The sequence below is a fragment of the Alligator mississippiensis genome, chromosome 14 (genome assembly GCF_030867095.1).
Source record: "Alligator mississippiensis isolate rAllMis1 chromosome 14, rAllMis1, whole genome shotgun sequence".
Taxonomy (NCBI): domain Eukaryota; kingdom Metazoa; phylum Chordata; order Crocodylia; family Alligatoridae; genus Alligator; species Alligator mississippiensis.
The window spans coordinates 39,885,932-39,903,146 of NC_081837.1; the positions used below are offsets into that span (position 1 = coordinate 39,885,932).

Sequence of the window (17,215 nt, forward strand, 5' to 3'; positions counted from 1 at the left end):
AGAGCTGGCTCTGGGGCCCCAAAAGACAAAGGGCATTGAGCCGGGCGGCCACTGGGCAAAACCCGGACCAGCACCCCAAGGTTTTTGTCCTCATAGAGGGGTCACAATGCTGTGCCCAGGAGGCCGCTCACCGCCCCAATGAGCTCCTCCAAAGGTGCGCAGGAGCTGCACAAGGGGCAGGCCAGCGGCCCCCGCTGTGGGACACCCTCCTCCGCCCTGCGCTGGGAGGCAGAGCCTTGCTCCGGCTGTGGGGGCCTCTGAGGCCAGGGGACTGGTGCTCCCCCTGCCCCCGGGGTTGCATACAAACTCCTCTCGCCTCCTGGTAGGTCCCCTGCCCTGTGCTGGATCAGGACCATACATGGTTGCAGGCGAAAGGCAGACCCGCCTGCCGCACCAGCTCTTCCAGCTCCTAAGGATTCCCAGGGATAGGAACAGTTTTCCTAAAATCTTGTTCATACACAGAACTCACACCAGGTTAACTAAACTTGCCATTGAAATGGGGCTACTGAATCTGGTGCCAGCTCTTGGGCAGACGCATTCACATAGGTTTAGCAAATAGCACATATCCTGCAGACACCGAAAGGAGATTTATGCTCCATTTTGGAGGATCATTTCATTCTCTCCCTGAGCCCAGGTGTTTTGGTATTGCTCCTCTTTGCTAACAAACGCAGCTACATGCCCAGATTCCTGTGCCCAGTTATGGCGGAGCTGGGATGAGAACGTAGATTAGATGCTTTCTGCGGATGCTGAGGACAGCAAAAAGCCTCCTTAGCTGTACCTGTTACCTGATTGCCTGCTCTACTCACCACTGGGTTTATGTAAGCATGCAACACATTTGGAATAATGACATGGACATGAACTCAATGATAGTCCTGTCTGTTTATTGCTGAAAGAGGGTGTACAGGTAGCTGATTGCTGCTTGTTCCTGCTACAGTGTCATTTCCCTTCCAACCAGAATTCACTTTCCCCAAAATATTCTCTTCAAATGACTTTGTGAAGGCATCAGGTGAGGCCACATGCTTTGGATAGCAAGGTGCCAAGGCACCCAGTCACCCATCCAGCATAGCAAGTGATACTAGAGCATCCTACTAAAATCCACATAAGGCCTTTGAGTTTCATAGAAGTCCATAGAATTGTTCAGTATTTCCTGCCTATCACACCCTTTAGCTTGTGGGAGGAGTTTGGGGAAGTCATTGCTGCTTTTCTCCCCTGTTTTCCTCTCTCAAGAGCGAAGACGATGTTTGGAAAAATTAGACAATGCCAAGCCCACTTCAAAGGCCTAGAAAATAACACTGCTGTCACATCAGTTGAACTAACCTGATTTTGGCCATGGGATTAAAAGTACCTGTAGGTCAACTGACCTCAGCTGCAAGAAAGTCTTGCTGTTGCCTTTCATTATACCATGAGTTACACAGACTCTGAACGTGTTTGGCAAATTCTGAATAACATCCCACCCCTCCAGACTTTCTTGAGCCTGTCTCAAATCTGCTTGACTTCTGTTGCGTCCAAATCAATAGATATAACATTCAGAGCCTTGGTTGCATTTGCAGTCTTTGTTTAATACAAACAGTCAGGGAAAGGGAAGAGTTCAAACAAGCTAAAACCATCACTAAAATGCATGTGAATTCTTTCCCTACCGCTTTGACAGTGCATGGAGAGGTCTAACGCAGCAGCTCCTCAGTTTGTAAGCAACCTGGCGATAGCCCCAGGGCTCTATGAGCAGTTTGATTAGCTGTACACTACGAATTAAATTAACGTAAAGCCGGTTCCCTACTCTGTGCTTCTGCTGCGTGAAAGATGTCTGCAGGTGGTCTGCTAGAGAGCTGTGTTGGCTCCACTGCTGTGAGTGCAACATCAAATACATTCAAGTCAAAAGTTGTGGGGGAAAAAAAAAATATATAAGCCAATTTGTGCTCTCACTTCCACCTAGACCCCCTCCACTGAAAGCAGAGGTGGAACTGGCCTTCCCATCTGCTGTCACTCCAAGCTGTAAGCACCCAAGCTGGCAATATGAAGGGCAGGCTGGTTTCTATCAGTCTCACGCTTTACGCGCAGGGTGTAATTCTGCCCTCAGTTATTCTCCTGTGTCTTTCGTGGCATTGCAAAGCAGTGTAGTAATGGAAGCCTGCTTGAATGTTTCTGTTGGTGATGCATGAGCCAGAGCAGAGTCCGATTCTGATGTGGCGTTATCAGTGTTATTTTTGTCATCAGAGCAAGAAGACACAACTCTCACGTACACAGGGTGGGATTCCCTGGGCAGCCCCTTGTAAATGCCACCCAGTCAGCCTGGTTGTGTGTTGCCCTTGCTGCTACAAATACTGCACACAGACTTCAGGGCAATGGGGAATCACACGGAAGGAACTAACTGGCTGAGTAGGAAGGGACCTCTGCAAAAGGGACCCATACTTCAGAGTTTTAGAGTGGAATGACGAGGACACCTCCCTATAACCTACTACCTGATGCCAGGGGTGGGGTATCTGAAACAACATCTATTAGAGACGCCTGGAGGCCTCTTCCTAGAAAATATTTTCTAGGTCAATCACCAGATCTGGGCTTGATGCAGAAAGTTCCCGGGCCTGCATAATGCCAGCAATCAGATACTATAGCCCTGGGTGGCCCTAAACTCTTTGCAGTGATCTGGTTTCGCTCCCATACAGTCAGTGTTTGTCCTCCTCTCTGTTCCTCCCAAATATCTGTACATTCTTGCAGGGCAAAGACAATCTGAATTGTTAATGTTCAAAAAACCCATCCTGAGGTATGGGAGGGAAGGAATCTTCCCTTTAAAAAAAATAAATAAATCCTGGGGGCTTTTCTACATTAGAAATTCAGAGTTTTGTTGCACATTGCCCTTCAAGAAAGCTTTCCTCTATGTGTTACCAAGGTCACAAGGGTCCCATGGCCAGATTTCTGGCCCCAGGGCACCCATAGTGAGAGCTAGGTCTTCAAAAGGTCTCAGCACCCAGTCAGGCCCTGGATAAGGGACAGATCTTGCCAATGTAATGTACTGAGCCATCTTGGAAATTTGGCCTGACTAAGTGCCTCTGTCAGCTGTTGTCTAAGTACAGGTGTCCAAGCAGGAACACTACAGGCTACAGGGAGATGGGCTACGTGGGAACCCGACAGTCTGGAAGGATGAGATGGGCCTGCAGTGAGACCCACCCACCAGGGCAAAGGGGACTGCAGCCATTGGGTGAAGTGGAGTGGCAGCATCCTGGCACAGAGGGGGTTAATCCTGAGGCTTATCCCTGATGTGTAGCATTGCTTTGTAAAGCAGATTAATTAGGAGGTTTTGCTTAAATACAGGCAGGGCATTGCTGTGCTGTAGAGGAGACTGAGTAGCCTCAATGTTGCTTAAAGTTACTCAGCATTGGGTAGCTTCCCCATGCCATTCTCCTTCACAGTTTCAAGCACTTCTCTTTGGGAGTCGCTCCTTCCCCAAACACCCCCTCTCATCTCCCTCCTACCCCCGGCCGTCAGAGGGATGTGGCAAAGCCAATCCGGTTGTTCCTCCGATCAAATTTGGTGTAGTACTGCCCAATGAAGCTGGCTCCCAGGATCCAGAAGGGGCCGGTGGGGGGCGGGATGTCCAGACCTACGAAAGCCACACTGCAGATGTCTTCTCCATACTGGGATTGCTGCAAAAAAGGGGATCAGGGGGTGATGTGGGGAATCAGCAGGAGAGTCTCCTGCTCTGGGTGGTTATGAGGGACCCTGCTAAGCTCTCCCATACCTCTGCCTCCCCCAGGTGCTACTCACCTCCCCAACCTCTTCTCCCGGACATCTGATTCACACTCTATCCCCAAACTCCCTGTCTGGCCATCTCCAGGTCCTTGTCCTCCTCCCTGGGTTCTGCCTGTGAAACACTGTCCCTCCCCCAGTCTCTACTCACTCCCCAGCAGCCCTCACCCTATTTGTAAGATCCTGCCACAAGGATGAGAAGTGTCCAGGGATGGTTTGGGATGAACTGTGACTCAGAGGCCACTCCTGGTTTATCCAGGTGCCTCCACAAAATGAGGGGGCTTCAGGAGAAAATGCTTCTGGCTTTGGCACCTTCTGATTCTGAAATTACTGTGGGGTCCGAGTCTGAAGTGCAAGACTGATACTTCCCCAAATGGCAGCTCTGAGCTGGATAAAGACTGAGGCTGGAAGCAGCAGCTGAGATGATGGGCTGCTAAACGCTACGTCCTCTTGGCTGCCCACAGTGGGCTTTCGTCAGAAGCAGCTGCTCCTTCCCCTGCCACCCCTTTGTGCCATAAATTATAGAGACGAGAAGTCTTACCCTCAGGATGTAGGCTGGGCCATTGAGCGTGTAGGCCTTCCCTCCGAGGTGGAAGGAGATGATGGGCAGCTGGGGGACTTTGTCACAGTCAATCATGTACTGCAGCAGAAGAAAGGGAAAAAGGAAAAGGCTCTTAGGTCTGTCTAACCTGTGCCCAGGGTAGGACTGGCCAATAAGGCACATACTTCAGTCATAGGCAGGCAGGAGGTGACCCAGCAGCCAGTGTAACCCCCTCATCTGGAACAAGAGAGGGTCACAGATGAGCCAAGGAGAGCATGGCTTCCTGCGGTCCCCTGGGAGTCAAGTGCAACTCCATCTCCGGTGCCCACTGCCCCCCGCCCTATTTCCAAAGCCGCAACCAATTTCAGGCCGGCTGCTTATTCTGTAACGTGCCACTGAGTGACCAGAGACTGAGCGTGAGCGGTGGGTTTGCTCACCCCTCCTTCTGCCAGCTCGGTTGCCCCGATGGCTCTCATCAGCACGGATATGGAGCCTGCTGGGCCGGTGATGTAGGAAGCGCCGGTGTCAATGGCCACTGAACAGCCCTCTTTGCAGAACAAGAGTTCAGCCCCGACAGACACCCTGGAGAGAGAGGAAAAGAGCTGGGACTCCCCTCACAATAACACTACCCCTCCCTTCATTCACAACCTCTTGTCTCCTCTCTGGCATTTTCCTAGAGAAACTATCTACTTCCTGGGTCCTGACAACATCAGTCTGCTAGCTCTTAAATATCCCCTCTATCCAAGCCAGGGGACAGAGCCCTGGGGCTGATAGGAGGGAGGCAGGTAGCATCCATAAGCGTTTGTCAAAAATGGGTTCTAATCCTCATGCCACTGTAACCTTGGCCTCAGTCTTTCCATCTGTGAGATGGGGATAGTGGCTCTTCCATTTCTCTGCAGACCATAGTGAGGGCTACACCTGACAAAGGTTTTAGCAGAAACCTATTTTTGGCAAACTAAGTAGAGTGCAATCAAGCACTGAAGTTTGCAAATTTCCATCAAGCTTATTGCCTTGTTTTGGTTGGAAAAAAGAAAGTCTGAGAAAACTGAAATATTTTGATTTTTTTTTGGTTGAAACTGATAGCTCATTGTGAGATGTACTTTGATCTCTGTTCATGAAAGATTTTTAAAAGTTCAAAAAGGATGCCACAAGTTGCATTTCACCCAAAATGAATTCTTTTCAGTTTAACAAAAACTGCAAGAATTTTCTAATTGACCCCAAACATTTTGTTTTTCCACAGGTCAAGAAAACTAAAAAGTTATTCACACAACTCTATTGAAGATTAGCGTTGTTGCATTTGAAGGAGCTTTGAACACAAGGAAGGCTTCTTAAAAACTGAGCATAATTATTATTAAAGTTTCTAAACAAACCTGGCTACTTTTATCACTTGGCAGCCCTTTTCCCAAATGTTAAAGGCGTTAACCCCAGATTTCAACTTTGACAATCCCCTTGTCACTCCCAACGCCCCATGCATCCTCCATATCCAAGAGTTCTTGTTCTAAACTATCTTGGCGTTGCTGTGAGCTGCTACTCTCTACCTCAGCAGCAGTTGCTTTTCAGTAGCATACGATTCCTATGAAGACAAAGGGAATTTCCTCCTTTCTATTCAGGAAAAGACCTTCCCTGGGACTCTTGTATATTCATTCAAGGGGGAGATTTTGCTTTCTCCCTATATACAGTGTGTAGAACAAAAAGCTCCTTATTTTTTAATTGAGACCGGAAAATCGGGCCTGAAATTTACCCTTAGGAGCAGAGTCTATACATACAGGCCAAACAGCCTCCTTGTTACTGACCCCTTCATGCTGATCTGCCAATACCCATTCTTGATGACATTTAGGTAGTGGAAGCTCCCGGTGTAGTAAGCTGGGTCACTTCCTCCAAGGATAATTTCCCCTCCAGGTTGCAGGTGAGAGTTCCTAGGACACAAAACACAATAGGGGTGCTTTCTTCCTTGCCCATTGCCTGGAACAGGCTGCTAGAAGTCCTCTACAGGTAAGGCCCTGCCTTGTAGGTCCCCATGTGCAGCAGTGGCCAGGTGGCAGGAGTGAGAGGAACGCAGGATGCTGTGGAGAGAGTTAGTGCACAAGGGTGACTAGAATTGGATGCAAACAGTGGGAGTCTCAGATTAGAGTCTTCCTGACAACCTCCAGCAAAAGCTGCCATGCAGGATTGCTTGCAAGGGGCCGTTCTTTAAAGGTGGAGAGTCTGACTAAGCTCCACGGTCCCGGCGGATGCAGTGGCAGAGCTGAAGCGCACCCATTTGGGGCACGATTTGGGCAAAGCTGGCAGAGCTTACCACCCAGAACCAGGGTGCAATTGTGATTGTTAGTGCAGTGACGTCCCAAAGAGAGTCAGGGTTTAATTGTCTTCTTACTTCGAAGCTCTGCAAAGAAAAAGAGACATAATAAAACAATGATCCCGGCTGCATCTGCCCTCAGGCAAATGCATAGCCGAGTGGCCAGATCCTTAGCTGGACTCAAGTGGTAAAAAAGTGACCCTGATTTTCACCAAAGCAGGACACCCTAAAAATGTAGGCAGCTCCTGGGTTAGCTTTGCCAGATGCCTTATGCTGGAGCTGGCTCGGAGAGGGATTTTGTTGCCACAGCCACATTGGAGGAAAGAGCCAAAGGTTTTGCTCCCACCAATCTTTTTTTCTTTGCTAGGTTTTGATTTTTCATTGACAAACTGATTTTCCCCTTCACTTTTGGCTGCTGAAAAACTGAAACCATGTTCAGTTTTCAGGTTGTTTGGGTGGTATGTATGTGTGTGTGTAGGGGTGATGGAAATGTGATGTATGAAGACCAAGAAAGTAAGTTTTCTTCTGAAAATGTCTCTTTTTAACAGAAAGGCCTTTTTCCACCATGCTATGCTAGGAAAGCATCATGTGCTGTGAACCCAATGAGTACGGAGTTCTGCATGCTTGCAGGGTTGAATGCTAGGTGTTCACACTTTGCAAGACATGCACACACCTGAAACTCTCCCAGTTCCCCCAGCATAGATGCCTTTTGGTCCCAGTGTTACCCACCTACTATAGTAGACAGAGAACTCTTCCTCCTTCAGGATCTGCTGAGAGAGGATCCGGTCGAACACCGGAGTGATGCCGTCGATGGCTTGGCTGGGGTAACCCATGCCCAACACCCCATCAAACCTGGCGAAGATGAAGGGGAAGGCAGGCAGAACCGTGGCTTCTGCAAAGACCTGGATGATGGGGATGTCTGCCACCTGGGGAGAGGGGCACACGTGACAATGCAGCCTCGGGTAGGAAGCCACAGGATCACACACACGTCACACTAGTTCACAAACACACAGGCTCTCAGGGAATGGAGCTCTGCTGAATTATACTAGCTGGGGACCTGGCTACTCAGCCAGTGGGGGTTAAAGCCTGACTCTAGGGAGTCTTTGCACTGACTCTGAATGGGTTTGGAGCAGGCCATTCACTAGACCTCTGTTTATCCCTAGCTCAGCATTGCTGGTGCTTACTGCTTACCATGACAACATCCTGGCTGAGGAAGCCTTTCACGCTCCCTGTTCCGTACTGGATAGCAAAGCCCGTTCCATTCGCTATGTACGTTCGGGACTTGGAAGAGTCGTAGCGGTTGTGAGAAACTGGGAAGAAGACACATATCCAAAAGGAAAGATGGAGGGAGATAAAGTCAGCTGGCCTGACACTCGGTGAAACCTTCCCACCCAGCTTCCATCACTGCAGCATGTGAACATCTCACTGACTGACTGCCCTGGTCAAGAGAGGCTGAGTAGTACACCCATTTCACAGACAGAAAAATGACCCAGAGCCCATCAGTGTCAATGCTCTCACAAGGAAGCCTTTAACTGCCATGGACTTTGCACCATGCCCAAAGAAACTTTAAGGCTTGCTTGAGGTTTCTCAGGGAATTATTTCCAGGTCTACAAATAGACCCCATATCTCCTGGTTCACCATTTAGTGGCTTCACCACGTGAGCAACCTCCCTCCACAGCAGTCTGCAGCATGCACCAGGTCTCCTGCATCCTTAAACCCCGGGGATTTGTTCTGAGATGACTTTCCAGCCCTTTCCATCTCCCCCCGCATTACCTGGCATGTACCATCACTGAGGGTTTGAATCCAGAACCATTCCCTGATCTCTGAACTATTTGGAAACTGCATTTCCCAAACATTTCACTCTATGCGATGGTAGTGAGGCCTCCCCACTGTGGGAATGGTTCATAGATTCATAGATGTTAGGGTTGGAAGGGACCTCAGTAGGTCATCGAGTTCAACCCCCTGCCCTGGGCAGGAAAAAGCGCTGGGGTCAGACAACCCCAGCTAGGTGCTTGTCCTGTCTCCTCTTAAAGACCCCCAGGGTAGGGGAGAGTACCACCTCCCTCGAAAGCCCAAGGGAGGTGCTGTTATTGCAGAATAGACTAGGCCATGGTTATAAGGTTCAGTGAGTATCCTGCAGTACCACCCTGCTATTCTGTGCTATGAGTGCCTTTGTGCAGCATAGTTTCATCCACTTGCAAGCTAGTTCCCTCTGAAGACAAACCCTGGCTGTGCACCCCCAGCTTCCTCCCCTAGCTGGATCTGACATCCCTTTCCTTCTGAAATGGATACAGGGCACTGCAAAACCCGCAGGAAAGGGGGTCTGACTCTGCTCTGAATCCAGCGGGGAAAATGGAGCAATTCCGGATGTACACCACATGCCCAGAAATCACAACCAGGCCCCGCTGTGCCCCATGGCTCACCACAGGCACTGTAGAGGGGGGAGCATTTGTAAGAAGGCACCCAAAGGTTGGCTGAGCCGGTGTCAAAGACCACTTTGAAGGTCTGCGCTGGTGTGCCGATGCTGATCTCTCCGTAGTACTGGGTCTGGAACATACGCAACAGATGGGAGGCAGAATGAGACTGGAGCAGAGGGGACACTGATCTGTACATGGGGAGTGTCCCATAGGGAAAATGACACATGTCCCTATCAAGGTATCCTCTGAAGAAGAGGATCCTTCACTGAGGATATCAGAGCCTTTAGCAATCATGGATTCCTGAAGCCATTGCCAACCATCCCAGTAGATAATCGTCATCCTCCCAAAGGAGACTTGAGTTCAGTTTCTGTTCCCCCACAGACATTCCCACTTGGAGGGGACTATAGTGGATGCAGTGGCAGAGCTGAGCAAACTATTTAAACCTAGATCTTAAAATGTATTTTCAGGCCTTGACTGCTTGGGCATAAGCTGAGTGCTTCTTTGCAGCTCAGCTGCATCAAGAGTTAGGAGGCTCTGCACATCCCAAGAAGAGGAAATTTAGGGGAGAAGATAGGTGCCTCCAGCACCTGAGAAGGGGCTGTGAGTATCTCAGTGGTGTCTGGGCTCCTCAAGTAGCAATTGAGCCCCCGTGGGCCTAATCCTACAGGGTTTCAAATGCCCCATGTTCAAAGGGACTTAGACACATACGAGCCTCAGGGTGTCTGCAGCACAAAGCAATGCCAGGATGAGGTTTGCTGCTCCAGCAATGCCCCTGGGCCAGAGTGCGAGGGGGAACTCACATCCAGGTAGTTAGTGAGGATGGTGGGGGCCGTCCCGTTCCGTGGTCCCGTGGCACGGGCGTATTTATTCTGCTTCAATTCAGGAAAGACGTCCGCCACGCTCACGCCCATTTCCTGCAGGGTCTGGCGAATCGAGGGCATCTTCTTCAATGGGATCCTGCAGGTTAGGGGAGAGAGGAATAATGCCTGGTGCTTCAAGTGGGGCAGGGCCAGCCTGGTACATCATGCCTGGCAGTTTGTTACACATCCTCTCTCTGCCTCAGGACAGACAGAGCCAGATGCTCTGCAGGGATCGCCGACACCCAGAGGCGCACACCAACCCTTGAAAACCCCGTGATGCTGTTGTTGAGCAGGGCCTGCTCCTGCTCCTACCTGATGTATATCAAGAGAGATTCCCCTAGAGCTAACCAAGCCCAGCACCAGATGGGCAGAGAGCAGAACAGAGCCTGGAGAAAGCACCGCTGGGGTGACAGCGGCTTTCCTACCCGCCAGTCGGTAGTGCCTGCCTAGTCTGGGCAAAGGCATCTCAGTCACTGTAGATGGCAGCAGATATCTGCAGCAGAACGGCTGGCGGACCCAACAGCAGATCTGCCGGGCAAGTGCCTGGCGAGAGTCTAAAACCCCCGACTACTCCTGAATGCCTCACTTTCCCTGAGCCTGATGAAGGGCATGTGAGCCTGAAAGCTTGCAGAAAAAGAGATATTTTTTACAATTTCTCAGTTGATCTAATAAAAGGTATCATCTTTGAACCAAGAGTTCTAGATTTTTGCCTTTTCAAACAGCCAGGGCATTCCCATGCTTGTCCCAGTGCAGACTGGGCCAGGCAGAGAACTAGGAGACAGAGGCCCCAGGGGTCCAGAGCACAAAGTGATGGGGCTTTGCGGACTTCGAAGGGGAGCCAGAGGGAATGGAGGCAGCTAGATCTGACACCTGGCTGTCTCCTGTTAAAGGGGCAGAATGTGCCAGTCTGACTTGGCATTTGGCTACTTCGGCAGGTCATGCCCTGAGACTACTCAGAGCCTCAAGCAGGCACTCAAGACCTTGGCTTGAAGCCTCATCCACAATGACCCACACTGCTGTGCCCCAAGAGTGGTATGGGGGCACGGGGGCAGCACCTGTGGGGAGGGAACAGCACTGCTTCCTGCAAGGCCACTTCACCCTGAGGTACGTAGGTGACACCCAATGACAAGTCCACGTGGGACTGGACAGGCTCACAAGCCTCCAAGGGTACAGGGCATCATTTGCACCTTGTAGCTTCTTTTTCATCCCCATGCTCCCTGTGTCCCCTGCAACCCATGTGGCCCAAATTCCCATCCTGTCTCTAGATGCTCATGGCTAGAAGCAGCTTCTTTCCCCTGAAGAGGAGATCAGGCTGGACCAACGGTCTGTTAAGCTGAAACTATTTCTGCTTCCTTTGGCACAGCCTGATTGCAGAGAGGGAATGCCCCCAAAACACCTGCCTAATGGGCACTGGTCCTTCATACTCATTTTCTTTCCTCCACTCTCCCCTCAGACCTGTCCTCACCCCCAGTTCTCCCATCTTCTCCTGCCAAGTTAATTCTCCCTCTCTGGTCTCTATCCCAATCTAAAACAATATCTTTGCCTTTTCCCTTTCTGGTAGTGTCTCTTTTCCCATGTCTGTTTCCTATCATTTCTTCAAGCCTAGGATTTTCACTGATTTTCCACACATAAAATTTTCACTTATGACCTCCTAGGTGCCAGCTTGACTGGCAAGTGAGATGTCAGCTGCAAAGACTGCCAATGCAGTCACTTAACTAGAACCGTTGCCCTTTGATCTGAGCTGAATTACTTCTCATGGTCTCAGCTCATTGCCTAGAAACGGAGCCCCAGCAAGGAAATTCCAGTTTGAGCCCAGCCCAAGCTTGAACTCTTAGATAACCTCCCCTGCCCTATTGGGGCCTAACATCATCTCCCTCCAGGCTTCTGCAACAAGACTAAAGAAACACTCATTTCCCAGTGACCTGGCTTGAGTTCTCACCTTTGTCATTGCATTTGCACCTGTGGGGGGAATCTGGAGTTAAGCCATTAGTTTCAGTGGAGCTGCTCTGAATTTACCCAGGCATCTGTAAGAGCAGAACCTGGCCCTGAGCCTTCATCTGGAGACAACTCTCAAGAGCAAGGGACTACATTGGGGTGGAGATTCAGGAAGAGGGTACTGTAAGCCCCCTGCTAATAACCTCATTAGGAGGGCCTTAGAGGTGCCAACTATTAGCTCCCTGCAACTGGTAGGTAGACGGTCCTGAAACACTGACACATGCTCAGGATGCTTTGTGCTGGGCCCAGCACAGAGTCTGGCCTTGAGGACTGAGCATCATGCAGCCTCTGCTTCCCTGCTTTCAGAACCGATCTAGGATTTGTATCTAAACACTTTATCTTCCTCACTTTGTTTTTTAAAACGAGATGCTGCTGTTCAATGCAATCTCCCATTGGGCGCAAGAGCAAAGAATGTCCAGATCTGACCAGGATCTATGCAGACAAGGGGGTGAGATAAACTGATGGGGTGGTCCTGCTTTCCACCACAAGCCACAGCAATGAGAAACAACCTGGGAATCTCTCTCTCTCACTTACACACACACACACACACACACACACATACCACCCCACCCCACCCCACCCCCCATCACCAAGCCATTAGCACTGTGCAGCATGGTACCTCTGTAAGGCATCCACTGTACAGCAGAAGAAGCTGGCCACCCAGGCAACCATCAGAAAGACCCAGCATTGCTGCATCCTTCTGCCTCGTTGCATCTGCGCAGGCATCTTTCTCCCTCTCTGAGACAGCAGATTCCTTCTCATGCCCTGGGAAAGGAAAAGCTCCTTGTGCTTTTATAGCAGAGTCTCTTGACTGCTCATTGGTGGAAGGCCGGGGGTGATAAATCTTGCCCATGGGGGCACTCCTGATGCACAATGAGTTTGACCTCACTTCCTGGCCAGGGCAACTTGGCTGGGGACATGTACGCACACACAACACAGTATATACTGGACATGTCCCAGCAAGGCAGGTACATCCTGGCAAAGACATTATGTAGAAGGATTCATAAGAAAGAAACAGCTCCCTGGAGATACCGTGCGGTCTTCTCTCTGAATAGCCCTTCTCAAGCTCAGCTCCAAACATCTGGTGATGATGGGTGTGCATGGGATGTGGGCCAAACCCCTGCTGGAGTAAACCAGGATTGTGCTACTAGAAGCAGCAGAGCGAAGATGACTTGCACCATTGTGGGTGAATTTGATCATCTCCATGCTAGAGCTGGGGGAAATGAGGCAAGTGAAGTGGAGACATTTCCCCCAAAGCTGGGAGCAGAACTCAGGAGTCCTGGCTCCCAGCTCCAGTTCTGCTTTAATTGCTACGTGGCACTACTGCCACTGAAAGGATTAGGCAGTGGGCCAAATCCACTGGCAGGTGTAAATCAGTAAAATTGCACTGAAGTCACAGAATCATAGACAATGAGAATTGGAAGGGACCTCAGCAGGTGACATCTAGTCCGACCCCCTGCTCAAAGCAGGACCAGCCCCAACTAGATCATCCCAGGCAGGGGAGGTCATTCTTCCTGCCCTTTGGGCAGGGGCCTGGACTCGATGATCTTCCGAGGTCCCTTCCAGCCCTAATGTCTATGAAATGTCTATTCCAGCCTTTCAAATCAATGGAGAGACACCCTTTTACACCACACAAGAACCTGACCCTCCGCCTTTTTTAATGCATAACATCATGCACAGAGCTAATACCCTTGTAGGTGTCACATATTGGTGAACGTGGCTTGAGTATTGGTACTGAGGTGGGATCAGCACCTCTGAAAACCAGGCCACTTATTCTATTATCAATCATTATCATCAACACATTATAATTAATTAATATTACTACTACTACTAATAATTTGCATTATCAGATCATGGGGCACCCTGGGAGGAACTCCACGGTGCTCGGTGCTGAACAAACACAGATGATAGACAGGACCCCGGCGTGGGACCTGGCCAACTGTATATTCACCTGTATCATGCTTCTCTGGCCCCAAACCAGTGCCTGTTCTAGCTCCCTGTACCTACTAGTCTGGTCTTGGATAAAGCAGGAGAGATTTCAGACGGGCCTTCAGGAGTCAGCACAGGGATCCAAGTGTCTTTATTTACAGTAACTATATTTTCCCACAGGCTGCAAGCACATGGATTTTCCAAACCCAGTGGTCTCCCTCCCTTCCACCCTCCCACCCCCACCCCAAGGGCATTCCAGGCCCTGAGTATGAGCCCAGGCTGTCAGCTGGCCTTTGAGCTGTATGTGGCATAGCCATAAAAAAGCAGGGTGTGGGAAGTGCTGATTTAAATAAGGGGCTGGGATTCACGGAAAGCTCTGGGAGCAAGGGAGATCTCAGTTAACTGCAGGTGAGGCCTGGAAGCCAGGAACCCTCTCATGCCACCAGGATTGGGGCACCCACTGAGATGGTATCACTGGCACATAGCACTCAGGAAGGGGACTGGATGTTTATTAACCTTTCCTTGCCCCCTTACATGTCAGCACAACCACTTCTACAATAGGAGCTGGTGAACAGGGGCAAACGCACGGAGTCAGGGCTTCCCAGGCACTCCCCTGCTTTGCTTCTTGCAGGGGAATGTTTAAGTGCCTTTGAAGATCTGGGCCAAGGTACAAAGCAGTGGAGAATCACGGCCAGGTTCCCCACTTGAGCAAATATTCCTAGCTCCATTAACACTGACAGAGGAGCTGACCAGCTTCATCCACACTTGCACCTTGTGCTGTTAATGGCACCGATGCAGAGCTAATGGCCAGGATAAATGACATCCCCTGAGGAAGAACATTCAAGGGGGCTGCTCATCCAACAGTGAGCAAGCCCCTGATCTCCTGCTTATTCCAGTGACATCTTTGAAGTCATTGCATGCACCAGGAGCAGCCCCACGACCTGGTCTGAAATGCATGACGCCAAAAGCAGTTGGAAGACAAACAAGTCCCAGTGGGATCTGTCTGCAGGCTCTACTAGACCCCTTAGCTAAAGTGTTTGGTTACTGGACACCCCAGCCGGCTGCATGGGGCACAACCGGAGAGGTACTGATTAACCCCGCTGGACACAAGGTGTGGCAGAGAGCTCTCAATAACTCCCGGTCTAGTTTGCATCCACGTCCATTGGAGTCCCTGCCTCGCGCTCGGTGGCTGCTCACTCCAGCCCTTGGCAGGCTGAGCCAAAGCAGTGAGCTCAGCAGCTTGGGGACCCCAGTGGGAAACTACTCTGTAGGCAATAAAAAAAAATGTTCTCGGAAGGAAGCCGGTTGCATAACAGCTTGCACCACGACATGCTCAGCTAAATAAACAGCCCCATGCCTGCCCACTTCAAACCACATCACTGTTACTCTGCTCACACTGGGAACAGTGCCAGCGGCAGCAGGGAAAGCCCATGGGCCTGCAGGGGACCCTCCTGGCCCCAGCTGCCCTGACCGGGAGACCAGACCATGTCAGGAAGGAAACCAACCTGTTCCTTTGTCATGGACCATTTCAGAGCTCCCAGGTCTGTACTCCCCACAGAAGCAGTTAGCGTGCAGGCCCCAGTCTCCCACAGCCTAGAAGCAGTCTGGGACGGGCTGGGAGTTGGGGTCTGCTAGGGATGCAGCCCAGACTCTACAAACATGGTGCCCCAGTCAGAACCGGAGTGTTTAACCACTCCACAGATGCAGTCCATGCCAAATTCGCTGCTTGTTTCTGACCCCTCTTCTGACCTCTTGTTTCTGGCCCCACGGGACCATCTCTCACCAGGCTGGTCCTGCTCAGGGAAAGCCACTCTCCACCCCTCTCAGCACCTCTACAGGCCAGGACCTGGCAGGGTCACTGGCAGGCTCCCTGCTTCCACGAGCCAGTTGTGCCTGACGTCTTTTCCCACACAGGGACATGAAGCCTCTGTCCCCCTGGGATTGGGGGCAGTGGGGCTGCGTCACAGCGGGGCTCCCGGTGCCCCCTCTCATCAGGTTGCTTCAAGAAAAAGGTCACAAGCTACCAGCCCCTGCTTGTGTATGGGATCTCTAGGAACATGAGAAAGAGCTGAGCAAGGAATTGGCAGATATAACCCTCCTTCCAGGGCATCCCCCAGGCTTTGTTTATACTGTGGAGCTGAACGCCGTAAAGGAGAGGCCTCAAGCTTTCATGTGGTATCAGGAGAAAGGGGCTTGCTAGATTGATGACTCTTGGAAGGGAAGTGGGGGTGAGTCTCATGGTCCAGGGGGGACAGGGTTGTCCTGCATCTCATGGTAAAATTGGGGGGGGGGGCTTATTTCCAGGGTGCTGAGTACCCTGGAGAACATTAGATGCTGAGCTCCAGAGCTCACCCCAAAAAATCCAGCCTTAAGCTACTGGGTCCTGCTGTGCCCAGGCTCACACCAGGTTCAGTGACTCTCTGATTGATACTGGGGCAATGCCTGGTGCCTTGCGTACGGAGTAAGGCCCCATCCACCTTGGCACTGTACAAACACAGTGGAAGCCCCCAAGCACATGGCTGACTGCATCTAGCTGGCGCTCTGGAGGAAGGGAAGCAGGGAGCCTGAGTAGCGCTCTTCCTTGTGCCAGCTCTGTTCATGGCTGTATTTCTCCCTGGTTGTACCCCAGCCAGTGTTGCTGCATAACCCACATGGTTTAGCTTTACCAGGGTCCTGCCCAGCTTTTTGCCCCTGTCCTGCTGAACTGCAGTCAGCTACACAGGTGAATGCCCCCTGAGCATGACCTCTCATAAGGTAGTCATCCCCACCCCCCCAACAGCACCCAGCAGCTGTCAGGTCCTTGGATTAACACCCTCACAGCCCTGCAGTGATGTGTTAACCACCCTTCAGCAGCACCCTCCGGACTCGTTAGAGCAAGCTGCACCCCAGTCCTGCAGAAGAGGTTGTCACCCCACCCTGCCAGTGCTACCCTTGGATTCCTGCAAGCCCATCCCCTCTCAACCAGTGCCAGTGGTTAACCCCATGTTACCCTCAGCATGACAGCAAGGAGAGAACCCAGGAGTCCTAGCTCCTGATCCATTGCTCTAACCACTAGACAAGCCATCTTCCTGGCCACAGACCAGCAGGGCCAAGGTTCAATGGCTGGTGAATCAAAGAGGTCAGTGGAGCAGGTGCCGCTGAAAGCTTTGCATTAGAGTCTCATCCCTGTCCCTCTCCAGCACAGTATTAGCTCCTGGCACACTTGTGAGCGGATGTTACCTGCCAGCAGGGCTCCCACTGGGCCAAGTGGTTCCAGGGGCTTTGCGTGCGCATTGCTGGATGTGATGCAAGTTCCCTGCAGCCTGCCCCAGCCCTCACCTTGTAGCTTTGCCACAGCAGCTGGGAGCAGCTGCTCTGATGCTCTCCAGCACCTCTGAAGGAATTTTTCAATCACCTCTTCCAATGCCTGCCAGATGTGAGCAGCTGGGGCTTGAGATGG

General features: G+C 51.1%; 1 protein-coding gene across 1 annotated transcript; it reads right to left on the reverse strand.

Annotated features, from left to right (window-relative positions):
* Window positions 1–860: 860 nt before the first annotated feature.
* Window positions 861–12,598, reverse strand: REN (renin). Its single transcript, XM_019477235.2, has 9 exons — window positions 12,467–12,598; window positions 9,793–9,949; window positions 8,999–9,122; window positions 7,767–7,885; window positions 7,305–7,501; window positions 6,073–6,195; window positions 4,717–4,861; window positions 4,280–4,378; window positions 861–3,635 (listed from the first exon to the last, which is right to left on the reverse strand). The coding sequence occupies exons 1-9, from the start codon at window positions 12,571–12,573 to the stop codon at window positions 3,474–3,476; spliced, it is 1,233 nt and encodes a 410-aa protein (XP_019332780.1). The 5' UTR covers window positions 12,574–12,598; the 3' UTR covers window positions 861–3,473.
* Window positions 12,599–17,215: the final 4,617 nt, after the last annotated feature.

What these genes read in the sequence shown, in the direction of transcription:
- REN (XM_019477235.2), bottom strand. Translation starts at nt 12,573, where the DNA reads ATGCCTGCGCAGATGCAACGAGGCAGAAGGATGCAGCAATGCTGGGTC. An exon ending in CCCCCTCTACAGTGCCTGTG is followed by an intron (nt 7,886 to 8,998) that starts GTGAGCCATGGG and finishes TCTTCTTCCCAG; the next exon opens with TTTCTCACAACCGCTACGAC. An exon ending in TCAGCCAGGATGTTGTCATG is followed by an intron (nt 7,502 to 7,766) that starts GTAAGCAGTAAG and finishes CCCTCTCCCCAG; the next exon opens with GTGGCAGACATCCCCATCAT.